We start from the raw sequence: 25,094 nt of genomic DNA, 5'->3' as shown, positions 1-25,094 counted from the left end.
AAACTGCTATAATTTAGCTTATTTTGCTGCTTTTTGGAGTATGGAGAGCTTTTTGTACAAGGTTCCTCAAAGCGTCATACGAAGGAAGGAGAAGCAACAAAAGGTTGAAGCTGGGAGAACAAAAGATAACAATGAAAAATAATTTATTAGGGGTATTCACTTAAAGCTGCGTAAATAAGAATCTGCGTAAAAATAGCAAAGAAACATTTCAAATGAAATAATTCTTCTGAGCATTGACAAATGACACATTTTTAATCTAGTAACCAATCAAGAACATTCTTAGAATTTGTTGTTACTTGAGGCTCGCGTCAAATATTATTAGATTATTTTTCACCTAGGATTCACTTTCGCTAGTGATCGTTTTCTTTACGGCATCCAAAAACCAATTCAATTCACCAGCGAACAGCGCTTATGTTATCTGCGATATGACTGTATTTAGCACAGTTCCAGTTGCTGACCATCCATAAATGACGATTTTAGGAGAGGGGGGGGGGGTGTGGAGGAGTCTACAATGTTGTGACGAACCACTTATTAGGTGTAGGCAAATAGGCTACGATGGAGAAGGAAGGGTGTCAGAAATCTGCCAAATAATGCTACATCATTTATGAACGCTCACTTAGGGTTAATATTGATTCCGAGAAATCAAATCACCACAGTAATCACTTATAAAAAAATGAAACGAAATCCTGATCATCCAGCCCTGAATCCACATGACTCACCTTTTTTAAATCACCGACAGTCATCTTGTTGTACAGCTTCGAACATTGGAAATGGAACCGCCGGATGATGTTGGTCACAATTAATTGAATGCTCTTTTTAATTTCTTTATTTCGCATAGTATGTTCAACGAGAACAGCGTTGTGGTACATTCTGAAAATAATATTACCACGTACATGTAACAGGGAACAACGTCTCAGGGAACAATTAATTCTTAAGCAAAAGTCTGCACCAAACAATCGATTTTAATTCTGTTATAGCGCGCCGTGCAATTAATGCGATTTTATGGAAATTTTTGATAATTTTCTGTTTCGGTTGTTTTCCCGGATGTGATAGAAAATGAATTATTTGAATGTTTGTTTGTTTTTAAAAAATAGTTGTTACGGCAACCAACGCGTACTTTGATCGATCATGTGTTGAATTCTGACAGATTGAAATATTCCAATCACTGTTTACACAATGTCGTGAAATATTTAAAATAATCAGTTTACCGTGATTTACGCGACATTTTACGCTATTAAGTGAATACCCCTATTATCTTTTCTCTAAAGGTAAATAACATGACTGCTAAATTTCTGTAATGAATTTACAAATAAAACAATTTCCTCAAGAAGTTCCATCAGAATATTTTTTATCCTTGAAATCTATCCTTCCTTGACCGCTGGTTTTCTAGAATCCTGCCAGAAAGCCTCTAGAAATTCCACCCTCTTATCGCACAAAAAAATCAAAACAAGAATATGGATGCTGACAATAATTGGTAACATTATTTCAAGAGAAGTGTTTTAAGGAAGTTCAATACAAATTTCTTTATGAATATCTTAATAAATCCTTTTCCTCTTCCCAGTTATTTCGGTACACGTTTCTCTACAGACTCCTTTACCGCTATGCTAATTTCGGAAGCAAGGAGGTTTTCAACAAATTTCCTCTGAAGATTCAAAGGCAAGAGACATTTCAAAAACAATTTTTTTTTTTAATTCTTGAATAAACCTGAAAAAAGCAAAAAAGTAGACATAGAAGGAATGGATGTCCACCAGCAGGAATTGAAGCTTTGATAGTATGAACATGTCCCACAATATTATTTGACTAAGTTCCAAGAGATTTGCAAAACTTCTGAAGCCACCTTTCAATATTCCTTGAGGATTTTGATTATAACCAAAATTCTATTGAGAATATCGAAAAGTTTTATGACAAAATTTTGTCACAAATCTGCTGAAATAATAAGATTTTTTTTTAAATTTAGTTGAACAATAAATTTATTCTTGCAAAAATACTTCAAACATTGAATAGAAAAGAATTTATCGTTGGAATAAACCACTATGGTCGATTTTGTTGCATTTTTTTCGCACTAGGTTAAATTACGGTAATTAATCTGAAGAAAACTGGGCCATGTCAAAATTCCTTGAAAGTTATGCCTTATTTTTCGAAAAAAAAATTACCGCTATGTGTTGTCTGAGAAATTCCTTTATTAGTTTTGTCTATTTTTTCGGACATTATACGAGTTGAAGTTAATATACTTGTATTTGTAATCTTACGTCCAATCAAGCTCAAGCAAGCTGTATTCGTATTCTTAGTAATATATACTCTTCAGTATAGGGGAAATCATCATGGGGGTATAGGGGAGTATAAGAGAAATCTCATCACCGAACACATGAGAAAACACAATGTAGTGAATATGCTGCTTAATGCTAAAACAGAATTATTTGAATTATTCAGAAAAAAAAAATTAGAAATCAAATTTCCAGGATATTGATGCTTTTTTGTAGGGAAACTGTAGGTAAAATGAACAGGGGGGTAAAATGAACAGGTTTGTGTTTTACGGTAATCCTGCTATAAATCTATACAAAACATAGCACCATCCTTAATCCTCTGACTAAAAAACTATTTCGACAACTCTAGTGCGATCTAGAACTGTCATAAGCTGGAAAAGTAAACAAAAACAAAGTACGCCTCTCCGTTTTCTTATATGCTGTAAATTTGCGCTCGGGAAATTTAAGGTTTTTATGACTAAAATCATCAATAAATCTATTGAACTGAGCAGCACATCATATCTTTAAGGTATGTTCATTTTACCCCTACTACATGTTCATTTTACCTCCAGTATATGTTCATATTACCCCCGTTACATGTTCATTTTACCCACATGTTTGGACCATTGACTCTGTGGAAAGAAATTTTCAAAATTATAATAATGTTGATAAAATTCTATTCCCATCACAATATATTAACTTGTTACATTGCATAAACACCTTTCTTAAATTCTGAGCTATTGAAAAAAAAAAAAATCTGACAGCTTCATAAGCAAGAAAACATGAAAATTTCTTGGGGTGTTCATTTTACCCCCAGTTCCCCTACCACGGTATTGTAGCAACGGAGATGTCGAAATAATGCGCTAATCGCATATAGTAAGAAGCTACTTCCAACAGTAACCAATCGATCGACACCCGGACGATTAAGCTTTCGGTTGTCGCGCAATTCACCGAAGTCAGAACCGCCACGCTGATGTTGTGTAAGACAAGCGAGGTTTTCTTTAAAATAACGTAACTACTTACAGATTTTTGTCAATAACAAAAGCCATGTACATTGATTTAAAAGTTTTTGGTTCGTGTTATATTGTTATCTTTTTTGAGATTTTATTTTTATTATTATCAAATTCTGGGGGAGGGGGCTGGATGATCCTGTAGGGGACCCCCCCTGGAGGAGGCCTGGCCTCCCCTGTTCCTACGCCAATGTTAAAATTTATCAATATTTGCATGTAACACCCCCATATAATTGGCTCTTTTGATAACAATCAAGCAGTGTTGCCATCCTTTTCAGAATATGAAAACTTTAATGGCTATTTTGAAAAGTTCTCAATCCATGCTTTAAATTTGTCAAATATTTCGGATCAGTATTTCCATACAGCCATTCCATTAATAGCCGATCTAGTGGGTCACCGAACCCCGTGAAAATTTGCTATTTTGTTCCTTATTCGAAATAAGGATACACGTGTGTTTGGATTTATTGATTAGGGCGACCAGTTCCAAAATAGGGTGAGCAGAAAAATTGCGATCTTGCAAAATTTTTATTTTTTTAAATATCATAACTTTTGAACCGCTTGACCGATTTTCATTTTTCTTGGACGAAATGAAAGCTAAAGAAAACTTTTCAAGGAAAATATAAAATTTCCAAAAATTGTTTTACATGAAAAAAATCTGAAATTTCCGTTTCTTCGTGTTTTGAAGGCCTTGGGACAAAAGGGGCTATAGCTGTTCTCATTTTTTCTTGAAAGTTCAGAAAATTTTACGTTTACTGTCAAATTTTCAGCGATGTATGTTTTTTAGTTTTTTAGGTGTATATTTTTTTTGGAATTTAAAAATCAGAATTCCCGCAAGCTGATTGATGAATATAAATCAGCATAAGCTGTGTTTCATTTAAGCTCACTTGAATTTTAAGTAATCTATAATTGTGGGATACCTGATTTCAAAATTTCAAAAAAATGTATCCCAAAAACCAAACAAAAAAATTTTAAAAAGTAATACGAAAATTTGAAAATTTTCGGTATGCGTAAAATTTTTTGAAGTTTCCTGAAAAAGGATAACAGTAATAATCTGAAAATTTTAAGCCGTCATTCCATAAAAAGATTGGAAATCGGCTGAGCTGTTCAAAAGTTATGATTTTGAAAAAAAAAACAAAAATTTTGCAAAGTCGCTTTATTTTGCTCACTCTATTTTAGAAATAGTCATCCTAATCAAAAAATCCAAAAACACGTGTATCCTTATTTCGGGTAAGGAACAAAATAGTAAATTTTCACGGAATTCGGTGACCCACTAGATCGGTTTTTCATGTAATGGCTGCATATCAAGACGTAGCGTTTTAAAAAACATAAATGTAATCCTGATTTGTTTTACAACCGATTCTTTTTTCGACCCCCCTATAAAAGAAATATGTAAAAACAGGTTGAGGCGTATTTAGTTATTTCAAAGTTATCCGCATTTTCAAAGATACCTCGTTTTACGGCAATTAATTTTTTTGTTAAATTTTTACGCACTCTACCCTTTTAGGTATGTATGAATCAAGCACGACTTCAAGTGAAAGGCATGTGAATTTTTGAATGCCTGATCAGCACTTTTGACCCATTCGAATTTTATGATACTACCAAACCATGTTAACTCGAAAGCCAGTGTAGGAATCTCATAAAATTTTGATACACTGACTGAGTTACAACAGAATTAGGAAGAAAGGATCAAGTTTATCTAGTACATACATTCTGGTGTTATAAAGTTATCACAATTATTGTTATCCAATGAAATTAGACTCTCATTCAAATATTGAATTCAATCTCTCAATCGGCTGCCTCCATCCAATCAACCATCTGACTTCAGCAGACGCTCATCACATCACACATTCGCACCACGTCTCTTTAAACCGGAGCAGAACCTTAAAAAACCCCAAGAAAAAAAAAATCCGTTCAAATCCAAAAATCGATATTTGTCAAAAACACACGACATGACGCGCTCCAGTAGAAGTTCAGTTGGGAACCAACCCCCAAAAAAGAAGAAAAAAGCACAGAGTAAAATAACGAACATCAACCAGAATCCTTCACACTATCATCATCCGTGTGTGTCAATAAGAAAATCGTCCACGACGACGACGACGACAGCGAGGACCAATGCCATGCCGCAAAAGAAAATGTGTACGTTTTTGAGAGGCATCAACATCACCATCGTCATCACAATCATCATCATCATCATCGCCATATCTCCACACGTCAATCGGGATCGCATCCACCATCATCGCATCATCATCCGGTCGGTTGGTCGGTTGGTCGGTCGGGTTCTTTGTTCTTTCCCAATCGGAGGCGCTTTTCCGAAGCCTCCTTCGGTTTTTCCGCTCTCCTAGGCCTACTACAACGAGAGCGAATCGGTTCAAAGCGAATGGGGAGCCCACGACAGGGGGGTTTGTTGTTTTGCACACAAGCACGCCATGGCGCGAGGCAGTCGGTGTGCTTTCGCAAGGATACGGCCACGAGGACACGAGGCGGGATTCGGTCCAAAGATCGTGTGTGGGTGCGTGCAGAGCGCTGGCGCGGTACGAAGTTTGCGAGATTGCGAGGCCGAAGCCGAAGTCGCAGGTTCGGGCAGGATTCGGGGCTTGAGTTTTCCGGCAGGTTTCTTTTGTCTGCGACCAGTCGGCGAGCTTTAGTTAGAGCAGTGTCGCCTTACGGTTAGTACGATTTAGTTAGGACCCTGTGTGCTTTTGGCTGTATAGTTCCTGTACGTTAATAAAAATTTATACCTATATACATATATACACACACATGTTTATAGAATATTATAGCCAGTAAAACTTCCGGAACAAAAAGCGGCTTGCGTAGGCTTTGTGCTGTCGTCGAAAATCTCGGTGTTGCAATTTTAACGAAGCTGAAGGAAGATCTCAATTAAAGGGCCAGGCACCTAGAGGGAAGGAGCCTGTTCACAGGACAGGGCAGGCGATCTCTCGCGAAGGTGAAGTGTGCCGAGAAGAACGGGAAGAAAGAAGATCCTTCGAGAAAGAAGATCGGAAGTGTTTAATTTTGGCTTCATACAGTGTGTGCTCCTTCGGGACCCCGCGTGATCCCGGAAATTATCGTGTGAAGTATAATCAAACTACGGAACACAACAGTCAAGGCACGGCACCGTCGTCGGGAAGCCCGAAGCAGAACAAAGGAAAATTAAGCAGAACTGACAGAAACATTTAATTTTATTTCGATATCCTTCGCTCCTTTTGTGTTCCCGATATCGCCCGTCTCCGGCTCCATTCTGTGGTTCTGTGTGTCTGTCTCTCCATCCGGTAGCTCCACGCGAGGAGGAGAGCCTTCCGTTCATTTATTTTCGCTTTTTTCGGTGATTTAGTTATTATAGGCGTCTCTACTGGCCTCTGCCTTCCGGTCGACCTGGTAAAAAAGAAGAACTAAGGCGAGGGTGGAAGTGCTAGTGCTGCTCTACCTATCTCCCCCGGTATATCTATCTACTGGCCGCACTGTTCGCGTGTGTGTGTCTGCCAAAAGATAATTTCGCCATTCGCGCAAAAATAGTGGAAAAACCTCAACCGTCTGCTTGGCTAGTTGGCTCGGAACGTCAATATTGCGCTTTGCGAAGCGAATTGGAACAGCACGAAGAAGCGGTCTCCGCCGAGTCAAACTCGTTTTTCCGCTTGAAGTGAAACCCGCAGGGAAAGCCGACAAGGAACGATCATAAAAAGAAGTAAAAAGGGCGTATAATAAAAGAAACTAGAGTACATAAAATATCATAGCACGACCCTGTGCAGCGCCACACTGTGAAGGCGCGCTCCTGAGTCGTAAAAAAAGGGGGCAGGCCCCTCGGCGCTAACAACAACAAACACAAGAAGAACAAAACGAAGAAGCCGCGGTTTATCCCTTGGAAAAGCTCAAACAACGGGATCCAAGGAAGCCAGTGTCTGCAAACCATCATCGCCTCCTGCGACGACTTGAAAGTAAAACCAGGACATTCGCCTCCCCTGTGCGCCCGCTCCCCACATTCCGGCTCCGTAGAACACACATTCGCGCGAGCCCAAGCGCCGCATCTCTGAAAACCGTGCATATCGTGCTGAGATATTATTTACATTTCATTTCATTTTAATAGCTTCACTCTCGGGAAGTGAACCAACACAGTGTGTGAAGTGAAGGAAGAAATCGTCCCTCGGCGGTAGTGTTTGTGCGCGTTGTTTAGAAATAATTACGGCTATCCCAGTTGAAAGGAAGAAAAAGACGAGCAAGTAACTGTTGCAAAAACTCCATTCTGGTGCGATATCATCAAAAGTCAATTAAGTCCATCGTCAACGAGTGCTAGTCAATTTCCCCCTTAAGACAAACAAACAGACCCGGTTACCCTACGTGCTGTACCCTAAGATGTTGGCCATGTCCACGCTGATGATGCCCGCACCAACGATGGCCCTGAGTGCCGCCCCGCAGTTGACCGTGGGACCTCACAAACCCCCGGAAACGAAACTGCTCACGATTCACCCGGCCCATTCGGCTCAATCGCAAACAACTCCGCAGCATCAGTTGCACCAGCAGCACCAGCAGCAGCAACAGCAAGCTCAACAGCAACAGCAGCAGCAGCAAGTTGCAGCCCAGCAGCAGGCCGCCGCCGCCGCCGTTCAACAACAGCAGGCGGCAGCGGCTCAGCAGCAGGCGCAGCAACAACAGCAATTGCAGCAGCAGCTGGCCGCCACCGTCAAGCAGGGTGAGTTTTGATCCTTTTTTTTTTTCTATCTTGGGTTTACTCTCGTCGGGAGACTGCTTTTACTACTGATCTGTTGAAGTTGCACGTTGATATTTTTGTGAGATGAATTCTTAAGTTATTGGTTCGATCTACGATCATCGTTTCAGGGGAAAAACTCTTCAGGGTTGAGAAAATCTATCGATGTGTATGTGTAAATACTGTGTTATAAAGAGTGTAAAACCGCACAACAGAAAACATGGATTATTGAGATTGGTTAAAGTATCAAAATATTAATTTATGACTTTGATTTACTTGTGAAACCCTGAAATTGATTATAATATCTAAGAAAGGTAGAACCCCTAAAAATGACCAAAACGTCAAGAAAAATTAAAAAAAAAACTACGTTTTAAATTCCCTTAAAGCTGGTTAACCAACATTGTTACGATGGTATTAATATGATTCAAAAGGTGTTCATTATTATAATTATTTATTAGCAACACTTTAAAAAGGTGTTTACAAAAAGTTCCATGTAGTTGAAATATCTGTAAATGATTTGAGAATGATATACTCAAATACAATAAAAAAATAAGTTATCCGTTGAACATCTTTAGTTTCTGTTTCACTCCATAATACGAAACTGACACAACTTAGAAAAATTATATAGTTCATTATTCCAAATATGCTTGCTACGTCTAAAAAAAACTATAAAAAATAGGAAATTTCTAAACATAATTCGCATATTTCACAAATATTCAATTATTTCATCGAAGTGAACGGTTCGTATACATTTTACTAACAAATACTTTCCCTTGGATTTATTTAAAGCATCTGCAAACGTTCTGATCATAATTACCGAGAGCTGCATAAATTTGACCAACGGAATGCAGTTTTTTACTTAAACTAAGGAAGCTTTTACTTTCTAGAAAAGTAAACGTTTCTTTGATAGAACTGGTCAAGCAATTTTCTACAACGAACTTCAATGAAAAAGATATTTCTTGTCTATTGCGTACTACAATGAAAGAAACCATTTCTGAAAAGAAAATTCTCACGCATCGAGAGCAGGGGCTCTCAGGCGAAATTCGATGAGATTTATGCACAGGCTCTCGAATGAACATTGTTTGCTAGATCATCAATTACAAATGAGCTCGACAGAGCTATCAAGATATCGAAAACAACATTATTAATGACATTATTAATATATTAATAGCGCTATTTCTTCCTGGATGACGTCACCAATTTGCAAATGAAAGGCGTCTATGAATTTGAATTTGTTTCGAATTATGAATTCTTCAATGTTCGCTTAAGCCCAGTGATACAATGATTTTAAAATACATTTTATTGTAATAATAGCACGTTGATTAAAATTTACAAGTTTCCAAAAAACGACAAAGTATTCTATCGTCTATCTTTTATCTTGCATACCGTGCTGCATCAATACCCGGACGATTAAGTCGACAGAAATGTTCAAACTTACGTTTAGGTTTGTTTGGTTAAAATATTCTTGAAGTGTTAATATTCAACATATTATTACACTTCAGATCTCCATGAAAGTGAACCAATTTTCGATATTATTCATGATTTTTACAAATAAATCAACGAAATATTGGAGCGTGTCTTGTCTTTCAATCCGGACACCTGATCAAATGATGTTTTTAAATCCGGACATTTTTGGATCAAAATCCGGACACCTGTGTTTTATATGAAATTTTTGCACATCTTTTCAAGAAATCATACAAACTCGTCGAAATTATATATTTTTTTCAATTCGACGTACGTTTTTCCCTACAGTGTCACAAAGAACAACACATAACTAATATTAGTGATTTAATTACCTGAACTGAATCGCGCGTGTGGCTTGAACTCGTTAACGTGTGGCTGGAATCTCAGATACACGCAATTATTCTTACATTACACCATTTTCTTATAACTCACAACGCTTTATATGTATATATTTCGATTCTTCTCTTGTTTCATATATCAAAAACATCATTTGCACTAGTGAAAAGTGGGTCTTCCGCACGATGTCCGGGTTTTAAAACACTGACCCGTAGTCCCGGACAGTCTCTTCACACTCCTTTTAATACACATTTGCTTCATAATTCACAATAGCTATGTTATTAAAAATTGAAAGTATATCTCTGTATTTAATTGTATTCAAAACACTAATATACTTCACACACTCTTTCTTCAACCTTTGGTTTGGGTTGTGCGTTCAAAGATCTAAATCTGAATTCACACGAACCACGAAGGGATGACGTCTGACAGAAACAATTAACGTGTTGTTATTTTTAGTAATTATTTGGCAATGTTAATTAGATTAAAAATTATAGTATAATAATCTTCAATGTTTAGAGTATAGACTATCAAAAAATCCCAAACATAAAAAACATTCAAATTATGTATAAATTAATAATTATTATCAAAGTGTCCGGATATTGGTACCGTCCAGATTTTGATTCACCACGGTATAAATAAAAATGGAATGGAGTTTGTACGTCACTAGTTGGCTTGAAAACGGGTCAACTGATTTGAATAATTATTTCATTGCTACATACGTCCAGGACTCCGACGTGTGTTTGTGTGCATACAAATATTAGTAAAATCAGGAAATAATAAAGCAAACAAAATCGTTTTCTGAATGGGATATTTCTTGGTGACATCGGCCTACTTGATGGCAAGACGGAGTTTGCCGTTACCACTAGTATTAAATATAACGTTTGTGCTCAATTTAATTATTTTACAATAATGTGTCCAATCATTCTTAAGAACTACTAACTTAAGATTTCATATTTCCCAGATAAGTTAATGTTTTATATTATCTATCTATATATATATTAAAATGGAGTGGTGTTTGTATGTCTCGAAATAACTTGAGAACGAATGAACGGTAAGTTTTCCGCTGTTGCACTCGACAAGGGATGCGACGTGATTGAGCGAGATAAAAGTTTGGGACAGCCTCCGAAATAATCGGATTGCATGACCTTTTCGTATAGATGGCAAGACGAAGTTTGCCGGGACCACTAGTTTCATAGTAAAAAAAAGTGACAACTTTAAGACCACACTATCTCGAAATTGTCCAGTAAGGTGGCCTTATATATGAAAAGTTGAAACATCTCCAAACATTTAGATATTAACAGAGTTCTTCAAATAAAGAAAATCGATAAATCGAACACTGTTCTAATTGCATTCTTGGCCATAGGTGACGCTGTACCCAATATATTTTGTTTGTTTGTGACAACCAATAGAAAAGAGATAACAACAGCCTGAAAATATTTTATTTAGAAGTACAAAAGTTAAACCTAGGAAAATGGCAAAGCTTGTGCTCATCTCAAAATCATGAATTTTTTACCATGTTCTGAAATTTCTACCTTGTTCGAATGATGCAGACAGTAGATATTTAGATTTTGCCTTTTAGTCATTTCATACAAAAAAAAGACAATTTAATAACAGCAATAGTAGACAGAGCCTTAATGTTAACTCATGCTAAGCATCGGGTAACCACGCTAAAAACGTTTAAAGAAATTCTCAAAAGAAACAACTACTCGGGTTTCCTTGTAAATAAAGTGACCTGTCGTCCCGTTTTTCGCGGGAGACTCCCGCATTTGGAACATTTATTAAGTATCCCGTTAAATGTCCCACATATCTAGAAATTTTATTTTTAATCCCTATTCATTCATTTTTATTCAAAAAAGGTACCATAATTGGAAACTTGAAACGTGTGTGTACTTTTCAGCTGTCAAATATATGTTTTAGCAACAGATTAGAGTTTACAAGATTCAGTTATCACGACTAGGCATTTGCGAAAGAAACAATCAGGACTGGTGATTCATAATTTTTAGTTCTCTTACTGGAACCAACCCCAACCAACATTTTCGTTCAATCTGATAGCTGTCATATAGTGAAAAAAAGGAGTTTTTTTTATATTTTGAAAAACATTCTCTTAGAATCAAGATTTTGTTACAATCTTGCTCAATAGCCTGTGAGATAAAACTCATGCTACCAACATAATCTCGTCCTTTGAAAATCCTGAAGGGCTATGTGATAATGCTGACGAGGGTTTTAGGGAAATCCATCTCAAAATTATGTCTGAAGCTTTTTTGGGATTTATGTATTGAACCTTCTCTGAATTCTGAAATAATTACATCCCGAAGTCATCCTTCGATTTTACGGATAATACTTTCGATTATTGCATTTCTTTCATAACACAAGAAAATTTTAAATAATCATAAAAAAAAATTTAAAAGGCATCGATTTGAAATAACAAGGGTGATACAGGGTGTCCGTTAATTATTCGAACAACAAAATATAGGAAACATTATCTCTTATTGAAAACAATAAAAAATTAATGTCGATTATCGTTTTTCAATACATCTGTGAGTTAGCAAAAAAAAAAACAAATGTTTGATGATTTCAAAATGATTGCTTCGTACTGAAATAATCAAATTGAAATTTAACGGAACGTTTTTTCTGAGGGCCACTAGTCATATATGTGAAATTCTTCCCAAAATTCTAAGAAAGATTCCAAATGTTCCATTAATGGTTGAAACGTAAATTTAGTTTGATCAAATCAATTGAGTTTGAAGGGCATTTCTTCAATTCAAATTTATTGCTTGCCAATTTAGTAGGTCAGGATATTTAACCATGCTCAATTTATTCATTTCGGTTCATAGAGGTATGCCTTCAAAGTTTGTACGGATAATATACAGACACCCTGTGTAAAAGACAAGAATATCTGGATATCTATAACAACACGATTTTAAGGTGGATTATAAACCAATTGACAAAAATTAAGATGTACGTTTAACAAAATCTTAAGACAAAATATCTAATGACAAAAACATAAATGTAGCATACGAGATTCCTTGTTGTGCTTGTGAAAAATAGTACATTGGAGCAATAAGTCAATTTTTGTGTCCACATCTAAATCAATATAGATATAATGTAAAAACAAAAAACATCTCTGGTACTGGATTGCCTGTGTGGTGACAATCTGTAGAAGAAGAACATATATTCGACTTTGGCAAGACAAAATTACTTGAAAAGTTACAAATAGCTTCACTAGATTAATAACAGAAACTTTTTACATTAAGATACGAGGCGATAAGAATGTTGTTAACAAACAGAAAGACTCTGCAAATTTGGCTTACAACTCTATTATTACTAAGCTTAGATCTATTAGCAGCACATGACTAGAAGATATATGTATGTATGTCGTATGCTATTTATAAAAGCTATGGCCGCCCAACTGTAAACAAACGGTTAGAAGATTTTAGAGTGTTAATTTTTTGTTTTGATGTGTTCTAATTGTTAAACATTATTTTAGAGTCCCCAGAAGAATGTTAAACGACCGAAACGTTCGGACAGTTTGCAATTGTACATTATTTTTTTGCTGCAAGGTGCTACTGGCTTCTGTATCTTGAAATGTTTAAACTATTATTGGAGACACGGTCTTGAAATATAATGTCGTTTGATGTACAAATCGATGTGATAACACAGCGTAACAAAAACGACATTTTTGCGTGTCTCAATGATCAAACAAGGTGTCTCTAGTAGATTTGGGGTTGCTGTGTCTGATGCCGTTCTCAGAAATGTTCCAGCACTTCACAATTTTTAGCTATAGGTCGCCAAAGTTGTATAAAACACTGTTTTTCATGATGTTAACGTGAAATTTAAAATATGATTTATCAAACTTTTTGTTGATCTTTTATGTGAAGCATGCCAAATATGACTTAAACTTACATATCAAACATAATTTGGTTGAAATTACACGTTTAAATTTAGATAAAATCGATTTTGTCAACGTGCTACATAATTCTTCGTTTCTATTACATGGAAAAATGCTATACTTTTCTTTTGAATTTATTTATCGGCATATCGGTCTATTTTGCTCGAAGCAAGAGGGAGCATGGAGAAGAAAGCAATGAATACTAGATGGATAGGTACCGTAAGGGAACGGCGAGAGAAATTGGATTAGATGTTGAAGAGGGCATACCATATGAAACAGTATTACTTGAAACGTCACTTCCTTGTGGCTAACGTCCCCTATGGGAACGGCTTGAGTGTGTTTTGAGAATGACACTACCATGGCTGTAAAAATACTATACTTTTCTAAACCATCAACACATAAATTTTGAGCATCGAAAGTATTACGAACTTAATTCATAACTATTGTTTTTGACATGAAGTTTGAATTAAGTGGCAAATTATGCAAATATATTTCCATACAAGCTGACGAACTTGCATGCAAGTTGGCTGAAACACAGTCTTCCCAAACGAACACCGAACACGTTGGTTCAGGCGGTCTCGTACTTTCCTTGTACTCTGTTTTCGTGTTCAAACCGAAACGCTCGAAATTGAACCTAAACCCAAACATGTGCAAAGTGAACATCGGTGCAAATGCCAGTTCGAAAACCGGTCCATTTGTATCTCGATTACAACCGCAGTTCAAATTTTGGTGCCAATCTTCGGTTGCATCCGAGGTTCAGAACGATGACACAAACGGAGAGACAGACAATTGTTGATATCCACGCTTATTAATTTCTACTTATCGTGTCTTGTTGTTTGATATAGTAAAATCCTTAATGTTTTTCATAAAGTTACCGCTAAATGTTATTTAAAGTATTGATCTTAGTTGATCTGCTTAAATGAAACAATTATCAGAGCCTCAAGGGTCTTGCGATTTGAACCAAAAAGTTCCATATATGATCGTAGAAATTTATCCGCGTAGATTTCAACCATTCCCTGTCTGCCTGCTTTGTGCCATTATTTGAACCCAAGTTTGAACCAAAGTTTGAACCGAAGTACACATGTACCGGGTTCGGTTTGATACACTGGTACAGAGACGAAGCGCGTTTGCGGTTCAACACAAGTTGCAAGGTTCAAACCGAAGTTGTACATTGGTTCGGTTCATGGGAAGACCAAAGACACATTAAAGATCTCCATGCCCCTTACAGTTGCCCAAAATTGTATGGCTCATGAGGTAATCTAGAATGCCGTGAAAAGAGGACTGCAATCTGTCAAACATGGGTACCTTTTGTACTACCGAGGGACCAAATGCAATACCTACTAGAAGAGGTACAAAATCTGAGCCCGAGTAGGACCTGGGAAGACTTCTGAAGCAGTCAAATTTTGCATTTTCAACAGTAAATACCTAAAAAACTAGACGTGCTATGATATTTTTGAAAATGGCAAAGGAAACATAATGAATACGTACATCCAAATTTTGAATTGAATTATTATAACCCAAATAGGGTTTTGCTATTTTAGGATCGTACTCACAAGAATTTCATAGACCAGTTTAATCCAGCTTTCAGTTTGTTACAAACAGAAGTTTTCACCCAGATGCAGTTCATATATTAGCCATTTTCGTGAAATCAGAAGAAACTTTCATGGCTCCATGAAATTGGATGAAAATGATCATCTATAATTTATATATTAATGAAGATAATTTAAAACGAGTGACAAGGCAAACTTCATAGACTCATGGGGATTTTTTTTTTATTTCCGTACAAAATGGGCCGAAGGGTCTCAGATTTTCATGAAACTTTTTCCACAGGCAGGGCTCATCAATATATGAATAAAAAAAAATTGAGAAAAATTCAGGGTCGCTTATTTTCCCGGAAAACTTAGTTGGATTTTTTTGTTTTCCTCTGATACTACTTACTTTGAAAAATCATAACTCAAGAACGAAACATCGTAGAAACAAAGTTTTTTTTATAAAAATGAAAGCAAATTTTCTCAGGAATAACAAAAATATTAACTGGAAAAAGTTTTCCACAAAATTTTCCACCGTTGAGAAAATTCGTAAAGAAAAGCTGGAAAAACTATGCTCCAACTCGTGGAAAATTTTCAAAAGAAGTTTTTTTTTTATTCCTGAGATAATTTGCTTACATTTTCATTAAAAAAAATTTTCTACGATGCTTCGTTCTTGAGTTATGATTTTTCAATGTTAGTAGTGTCAGAGGAAAACAAAAAAATTCCACCTGAGTTTTCCGGGAAAATAAGCGACCCTGAATTTTTCTCTTTTTTTTTAATTCATATATTGATGAGCCCTGTCTGTGGAAAAAGTTTCATGAAAATCTGAAATCTTTCGGCCCAAACCCGTAGGGAAATTAAAAAAAAAATCCCCTTATGTATCGTATTTTTGAATTATAAGTGATTTAAATGCGGAAAATCATCTCTAAAATAACACAGTTCGACAAAAAAAGTCGATCTGAATGCTCAGAGACGGGACACCCCGGGATTGGAAGTAGATAAAAAAAAATAAAATAATGACGTTTTCAGAATATTCATATATGCCTCAGTTCGTTTTTAAAATATACTTGAACATTTTGCATTTTTTATTTGAATATACTAACCGACACAGAGTTTTATTTTCAAGACAGCAGAATTCATGTGCCATATTATGTTTTAAACTTGAAATTCAATATGAAGAGTTGTACTTAAATGTGCATGGACACTTTCTTTTTATGTACCCTCCCCATTTTTAAAGTATAGTATATTGTTCACAGCAATCTGCAATTCCTTGAGGTAACAGTAGAGTTTATTTGCAGCTACATTATCTTCTGCTTTTTTTTTGTACATCACCTTTTTATACTTTTGCTGCAATGTAAATAAGAATTTCGGATTGAGAAAAATAAAATGGAATATATGTTTTACGATACTTTTTATTAATCTTTTCTCGCCCTGCTCGTCTGAAAAACTTCCAAGGTTTGAAGGAAATCTTTCAAGGTGACGAATCAAAGAATGCATTTTCAATGTAACATTAAGGGGCAGGATCCGTCATTGATTTCGAAATATTCAAAGGCAGTTTTTCGTTCACAAGAAAATGTGTTCACTGTATTCTATTCTTCAACAGAAACACATGGAACACATTTTCATCGAGTAGGGTAAGTGTTCCCTTAGTTGTGGGTGTTCCTATAGTTGCGGTAGTGCTGTTATCACTTATTTTAATGCATTAGCCACAGAACCGACACTGCCAATCGACGTTTTGGCATGTTGATTCACGGAATATTTGAAAAGATCGTTCAAATTGCTTTAAAACTGATGAAATATCACTCAAATTGCTAAAACTTCTCTTGCTTGTACCAATAGTTGCGGTAAAGTGTTCCTATAGTGGAGGATCCCATAAGTAAACAACGGATACCGCAACTATAGGAACACAAATTAAAAAAAATACCGCAACTAAAGGAACAGCGTACCAATAGTGGAGGTATTATTTTTCACTGACATGCCGTGGATTACTGCGATGAAATCAGTTTTCTCATTAAGTCAATGGTCGTTAATTCCCGTTACAACATTAACATGTACATTAGGGTAGATGTACCAATAGTGGAGGTACTAAGCACTAGTAAAGTTCATTTAACCGCCTAAATTCAAGAAGCGCAATTAATGTACATGTTAATGTTGTAATGGGAAGTAACGACCATTGACTTAATGAGAAAAATGATTTCATCGCAGTAATCCACGGCATGTCAGTGCAAAATAATACCTCCACTATTGGTACACTGTTCCTTTAGTTGCGGTATATTTTTAATTTGTGTTCCTATAGTTGCGGTATCCGTGGTTTTCTTATGGGATCCTCCACTATAGGAACACTTTACCGCAACTATTGGTACAAGTAAGAACAGTTTTAGCAATTTTAGTGATATTTCATCAGTTTTAAAGCAATTTGAACGCTCTTTTCAACTATTCCGTGTATCAACAAGCCAAAACGTCGATTGGCAGTGTCGGTTCTGTGGCTAGTGTAGTAAAAGCAGTGAAAACAGCACTATAGGAACACCCACTATAGGAACACCCACAACTAAGGGAATACTTACCCTAATTGCGCTTCTTGAATTTAGGCGGTTAAATGAAGTTCAACCATGCTTAGTACCTCCACTATTGGTACATCTACCCTAACTTTTAGATTTGAACAGAAAAACTGCTTTTGTAGTTTCGATGATGACGATGACAGAGCGTTGAACGTTCATGTCTAGCTTTTATAGCTAGCCATTGTGTTACTGATAAGTTTTTTGTAGTTATTAGCTCTATGGTTCCCCAAGAAAACCAGCACAAATAAGTTTCAAATTTTGGCAAGCAGAATTTTCATCAATTGTCAATTTGTTATTAAAATCAGTGCTTTTGAATTTTTCTCGCATTTTAGGCCCATCGAATATGCCCATCTCAACTTTCATGTCACATAATTTTTGGAAAAGATCCTTCAGATACTTATTCACTTTAGAATTTTTATAAATCAGTTTTTTGAAGAGCTGTTTAACAAGTCCAAGCTTAATGTGCAAAGGTAAATGAAGGATGTCTTCTGGGGTGATTAATGGTTCTGATATTCCTAGCATCGTATAAATCTGGTTGATTGTCTGGGTACTTTTCAAAAAAAAAAAAAAGGACGTGGTGGCCATAATGATTTAGAATATTTATTTATTATTGTTCCTGTCCCACAGACAAACAAAACATAAACACTTTGTATTACACTTTTTCAGCCCATTGAGAATATTCATCAGCTTGAAATCTGCAATTATTTAAAATCAGGGTAATTAATCAAATTCAAAATGTCTTGCAGCACGTTATATTCTTCTTTATGTGTGTTACTGTAAGCCACTGGAATACTGGGGTTAAAATTTCCCTTATACAGTAACAAGGCTTTTAAGGACGATATACTTCCGTCTATAAAAAGACTCCATTCGGTTGAATCGTGTTCGACCTAGAAAAACAGTCCGCGAAGATTCTTTGAATATGATATTCCGTTGTGTTCATCGAACGTTGAGAGGAAATCATCGAACATCGACCTATTTGCGGTTCTTGTGCCTGTTTTTAACAGGTTTTGCTCCCTAAATCTGGATTCTAACATGTCAGAAAGGTTTGAAGGCAAAAGCCAATATTTTTATTTTGTAGAGAAAGAGATCATTTCACGAAGCTTTGATAGTTTGCTTAAAATACAACCTTTAATATATTAGTGTATATACCACTACATGTGATGAACGCATACAATAATTTTATATAAGTTTCATCATTGATCCTACCGGAAATTTTTCCATAATATTTGTGAACATAACAAAATAGTCATAGGGTCTTAAGGTAATTTCTTTATAATTTTTAGAAAATAAATGTCGAACAAAATGACCATCCATCAACTTAGGTCATTTGAATTCAGCAGTTGCAGTGTTATTTGTAGATGGGGAAGAGTTTTTACCTGATCTTGATTTCGGGACGCAAATTGCGCAAAAAATAAACCGACCTTTTAATTTTCAACTGGTGCGTTTAGGTGACAAACGATAATAACATACGTTGAGATTGTGTCTAAAGTGAGTTTTGAGCGTAAAAATGAGCAAAACTGTTATCGAATTTAAGTGAGAGTGACTAGTTTCTGCGTTAGTGAAGGCTGGATCACCACTGAGAGCATAAACAAAAAATCCGAGAGTCAGTTGAAGAAAATAAAGGATGATTCCAGAATAAGTCAGATATTCCAAAGGAAATGTCTACTAAGACAAGACTCAAATGAAAATAAATCGAGGATAAATCCAGGGGAAGTTGAGAGTAGATTCAGAGTTAAATAAAAAGTCAGTTGAATTACTATCAGGGAACCTTAACATAGTGTGATATTAGTTATTGAATCTCAACTACACGTCATGATGGTTGTCAAAAGACTAATTTTCTTGAAGATTTCAGACTTATTGGTAACTTAGTTCTAACACTTCTGCGTTATGTGCAGTCTCTTAACTCTTTGAGCTTGTCGCTACGAATCGGCTCTATTTCAATTGCAAGCAAGTCTTGAGTCCAGACCAGCATGGCTTTATTCCAGGACGTTCAACTGCGTCAAACATGTTATGTTTAACTTCCTACGTGACTGACAGTATGCTCGAACATGCACAAACTGATGTGATTTACCTGGATCTTTTTGCTGCTTTCGATAAGGTCAACCACCAAATTCTCTTAGCAAAGCTGGCGAAGTTGGGCATACACGGCAGTTTATTGTGTTGGTTTCAATCCTATTTATATGATCGCCGTTCAGAAGTTATGATAGATGCTTCAGTCTCCGCTGATTTTGCAATGACATCTGAAATCCCACAGGGTAGTCATTGATATTTCTACTGTATTTCAATGATGTCAACAATGTGCTCGAAGGACCAAGACTTCCTTTTGCGGATGATTTTAAGCTTTATTATAGAAATTCTTCGTTTTTCTTATATGGTTGAATACAATACTTCTCTAAACTAACAAAAAATAAATCTTGAGCATCGGAAGTATTTTGAATTTCGTTGATAAGTATTGTTATACACATGAAGTTTGAGTTCTGAGGCAAATTAAGCAAATAAATTGCCATACAATTTGGCAAACTTGCATGCAAGTTGGCTGAAACGGCCGAATTTCAATATCTCAAAAACTAGACGTGCTATGATATTTCTGAAAATGGCAATGGATTCAGCAACCCTTAATTAAGTAATTGGCAGTATTTTGGTGTTTGAGACAAAAACGTGTTCCGCAGTGTATTCTTTCTGTTCGTGTATTTCATAAATTAGCTATCATGTAGATCTATAAAAAACCTTAACATTAGTGTCATTTTTTGATAAAAAGAAACTTAGCATTAATTAAGCTTAGTATGCTACAGAAACAGTTACTTTTGAATGTATCCTAAAAAGAAAATGTTCCGGTAACTTTGAAATGGTACATTCTTGGACGCTTTCCCAACGGTATCGAAACAAAAATCCTACGAATTAGATTTCATGTTGAAGAGAGGATGAACATCAGGGTTTACAACAATTTCGAAAGATTCACCGTCACGCAGGCAAAAGTACCACAGCAACACGTTCAGTCCACCCGGTGCGATGCGATGCAGACGATGACCAACTGTCGGCCTACTAAAACCACCAAACCGTCCGGGTTTTGATCAATTATTGAATTATGGTTTCAGCATGTTGCATTCCTTTGACGCAGCAAGCCGTGGATTTGTCACTCATGTATCAAAGGCATCTCACTGACGGCACGAGACGACACGACGACGACGACGACGACGTCGAAAGGTCTGCGTCTCGCCGAGAGTCACGAAGAAAGCCCAGATAATAAATTTTTTGCAATTTCTCATCGTAATAGGCTGTTTTCCCTCACGCCAATCTATTATGGAAAGGCCTACTTTCCTGCACTGAAGTATGCAGTGCGGGAATAGTCATTACGCCACCAAAATCAGTGCTGTAATGATTTATTACGCAACGCTTTCTCATTACGCAACTGTTTTAGGTTGCGTAATGAATCATTACACAATATTTTATCAGAAATTGTAAAATAATGGTTAAAGCATTCCGATATCATTTCTGATACCCTCAAGTGGTCTTCTACGAAATTGCAAAAAATGTTGTACGTAACTCGTTGCAGAACTCGATTTTTACAGCACTCGTCGTAATTATCCTACTCGGCAAACCTCGTAGGATAAATTTACGACTCGTGCTGTAAAAATCATCATTCTGCAACTTGTTCCGTAAACTACTAATCACGTATGACCAAAAATGCGGTTATATAAACAGGAGGCACGCGTTGTGAGTATAAATAGCTGCAGCTCGGATAAAGGGTATGCGATATACATTTTTGTCATGACGATATGAATCGGAACGTTATGTAATTGATAATAAGTGATAATAAAGAAACGAAGGGCCTTCCTTAGCCGAGTGGTTAGAGTCCGCGGCTACAAAGCAAAGCCATGCTGAAGGTGTCTGGGTTCGATTCCCGATCGTTCCAGGATCTTTTCATAAAGGAAATCATCGTACTTGCCACACGATATACGAATGCGAAAATGGAAACTTAGGCAAAGAATGCTCTCAGTTATTGACTGTGGAAGTGCTCATAAGAACACTAAGTTGAGAAGCAGGCTCTGTCTCAGTGAGGACATAATGCCAATAAGAAAAAAGAAGGAAGGTATTTTACGAAATCATAGGAAATATCGCATACGCTTACTTTGGATGTTGATCCCGGAAGGGGACCGGAGGAAACGGAACAACCAGCTGGAACATAATTAGTTTTCGGCCGCCGCCGCCACCTCCCCCCATTCATATGGCGAACGAACGAAAGAGATTCCATTTTCTTCATATTTGTGGCGGAGTTGGGTTGTTTGTTGGATTGCGAGCCACATGGCGGCGAATTCGGCTTTTTCATCCCGAACAAAAGCAACGAAGTCGTCGAGGCTTATGAAAGGGAGAAATATGAGCAGGTCGAAAGTGTTTTGCAGGTTAATAAATTATTTTCTCGACTTTTTTTTCGGGTTGGGGATCGGAATTTTCCTCCCTCTCTCTCATCGTATGTATGAGCTTGTATGTTTGTGGAATTGCTGCTTTCGTATTCAGTTGATGCCGTTTTCTGAATGGATGCTACTTTTTTTTCTCTCTCTCTGTCTATTATGTGGGTGTACGAACGGACTCGACTCGAGGATGGAGTGTGTGGAAAAGCATGCGAAATGGGAAAACAGAGGCTCATTGAGCTGATTGCTTCTGGTTGAGTGAATGATTGTGCGAACTGCCTATTTCGGTGAATATTTCAGTGTGCGAAGAGAATTGGATTACCATCGAGAGGGGATTGGCTTGAAGATGAGCCCACATGAACAATGTGGGAATTCGTTGTCTGTGGAAGTTTGATTTGGTCAATCAAACGGGAGATGGCTTTGGCCATAATGGCAAAGTGGTACAATAGATGGCGAAGGCATATTGGTTTTTGATTAGGAGGAGATAAACCAAAGCTATGGCTTACTGCCGATAAATCTCAAGAGGATTTGCGATTTTTGGATGAACAGTAGTTTCTCTTCGATGTTCTTGGTGAACTAGCACTGATGAAAAGTAGGTGATAGAATAATCTCTTCAAGTGTTGATCCAGAAGAGATTGATTGTATATGGTAAATAAAGCAAACACTCTTCAGACGACCAAATGCTGAATCACAATCTCAATATAAGCCTCATCGACACTCTCTTTGAGATTCAGGTTGACTTAGAGTGGCCCTTTAGTGATATTTCGAGAAAAAAATCCTAAATAGGTTTTTGAGAAAAACCCTGAATAGGATTTGAGACGAAAACAGAAAAAGATTATAAGAAAAATCCTGAACAAAATTCTGAGAAAAATCCCAAATAGGTTTATGTAAAAACCCTGAACAGGATTCTAAAAAGTATCCTGGACATGGTTCTGAAAAGAAAACTGAACAGAATTCTGAGGAGAATCCTGAACAGGATTGTGAAGAGAATGCTGAACAAGTTTTTGAATAGAATCCTGAATAGGATTCTGAGAAGGATCCTGAACAGAATTCTGAGGAGAATCCTGAACAGAATTCTGAGGAGAATCCTAAACAGGATTCTGAGGAGGATCCTGAACAAAATTCAGCGGTGAATCCTGAACAGGATTCTGAGAAGGATTCTGAACAGGATTCTAAGAAGGATCCTGAACAGGATTCTGAGGAGGATCCTGAACAAAATTCTGAAGAGAATCCTGAACAGGATACTGAGAAAAGTCCTGAACAGGATTCTGAGTGGAATCCTGATACAGAATTTTGAAGAGAATCCTGATACAGGATTCTGAAGAGTTTCCTGATTCAGGATTCTGAAGAGAATCCTGAGCAGTATTCCCTTCAGAACCCTGAGCAGGATTCTGAGGATATAGGATTCTTAAGAGAATCCTGACCAGGATAGGGTTTCTGAAGAAAATCATGACCAGGATTCTGGAAAGAATCCTGACCAGGATTCTGAAGAGAATCCTGAACAGGATTCTGAAGAGAATCCTGAACAGGATTCTGAAGAGAATCTTGAACAGAATTCTAAAGAGAATCCTGAACAGGATTCTGAAAAGAATCCTGAACAGGATTGTGAAGTGAATCCTGAACAGGATTCTGAAGAGAATCCTGAACAGAGTTCTGAAGAGAATCCTGAACAGGGTTCTGAAGAGAATCCTGAACAGGGTTCTGAAGAGAATCCTGAACAGGATTCTGAAGAGAATCCTGAACAGGATTCTGAAGAGAATCCTGAACAGGATTCTGAAGAAAACTTTGAACAGGATTCTGATGAGAATCCTGAACAGGATTCTGAGGAGAATCCTGAACCGGAATCCAAAGAGAATCCTTAATAGTATGCCAAGGAGAATCCTGAACAGGATTCTGAAGACAATCCTGAACAGGATTCTGAAAAGAATTCTTAAGAGATTTCTGAACAGAATTCTGAAGAGAATCCTGAACTGGATTCTGAAGAATTTCCTGAACAGGTTTCTGAGGAGATTCCTGAACTGGATTCTGAAGAGAATCCTGACCAGGATTCTGAAGAGAATCTTGAACAGAATTCTGAGTAGAATCCTGATCCGAATTCTGAGGAGAATCCCGAATAAAATACTGAGGAGAATCTGAGGTGAATCCTGAACGGAATTCTGACGAGATACCTGAACAGGCTTCTGAAGAAAATCCTGAGCAGGATTCTGAGGAGAATCCTTAACAGGATTCAGAAAGAAACCCTGAACGGGTTTCAGAAAGAAATCCTGTACAGAATTTTGAAAAGAATCCTGAACAGGATTGTGAAGTGAATCCTGAACAGGATTTTGAAGAGAATCCTGAACAGGATTCTGAAGAGAATCCTGAACAGGGTTCTGAAGAGAATCCTGAACAGGATTCTGAAGAGAATCCTGAACAGCATTCTGAAGAGAACCTGAACAGGATTCTGAGGAGAATCCTGAACCGGAATCCAAAGAGAATCCTTAACAGTATGCCAAGGAGAATCCTGAACAGGATTCTGAAGAGAATCCTGAACAGGATTCTGAAAAGAATTCTTAAGAGATTTCTGAACAGAATTCTGAAGAGAATCCTGAACTGGATTCTGAAGAATTTCCTGAACAGGTTTCTGAGGAGAATCCTGAACTGGATTCTGAAGAGAATCCTGACCAGGATTCTGAAGAGAATCTTGAACAGAATTCTGAGTAGAATCCTGATCCGAATTCTGAGGAAAACCCTGAACAAAAGACTGAGGAGAATCTGAGGTGAATCCTGAACGGAATTCTGACGAGATACCTGAACAGGCCTCTGAAGAAAATCCTGAGCAGGATTCTGAGGAGAATCCTTAACAGGATTCAGAAAGAAACCCTGAACGGGTTTCAGAAAGAAAACCTGAACAGAATTTTGAAAAGAATCCTTAACAGTAGTATTTTGAAGTGAATCCTGAACAGGATTCTGAA

The 25,094-nt window shown here is 36.9% G+C and overlaps 1 protein-coding gene across 3 annotated transcripts in view; it reads left to right on the top strand.

Moving 5' to 3' along the window:
- Positions 1-5,884: 5,884 nt before the first annotated feature.
- The window catches only part of LOC5571436 (nucleolysin TIA-1), an 824,623-nt gene continuing 805,413 nt past the window's right edge, over positions 5,885-25,094 (top strand). For 2 of the 3 annotated variants that reach the window (XM_001659636.2, XM_021838196.1), the window contains exon 1: positions 5,885-7,940. In XM_001659636.2, the coding sequence (XP_001659686.2) occupies positions 7,604-7,940 (337 nt within the window). In that variant the 5' untranslated portion in view covers positions 5,885-7,603. The remainder of the gene's footprint in view (positions 7,941-25,094) is intronic. The other variant, XM_021838197.1, reaches the window with a different exon arrangement.

The sequence above is a fragment of the Aedes aegypti genome, chromosome 1, assembly GCF_002204515.2.
Source record: "Aedes aegypti strain LVP_AGWG chromosome 1, AaegL5.0 Primary Assembly, whole genome shotgun sequence".
NCBI lineage: Eukaryota > Metazoa > Arthropoda > Insecta > Diptera > Culicidae > Aedes > Aedes aegypti.
The sequence above is the reverse complement of the archived record's forward strand: the minus strand, read 5'-3'. Positions and strand labels throughout refer to the sequence as shown.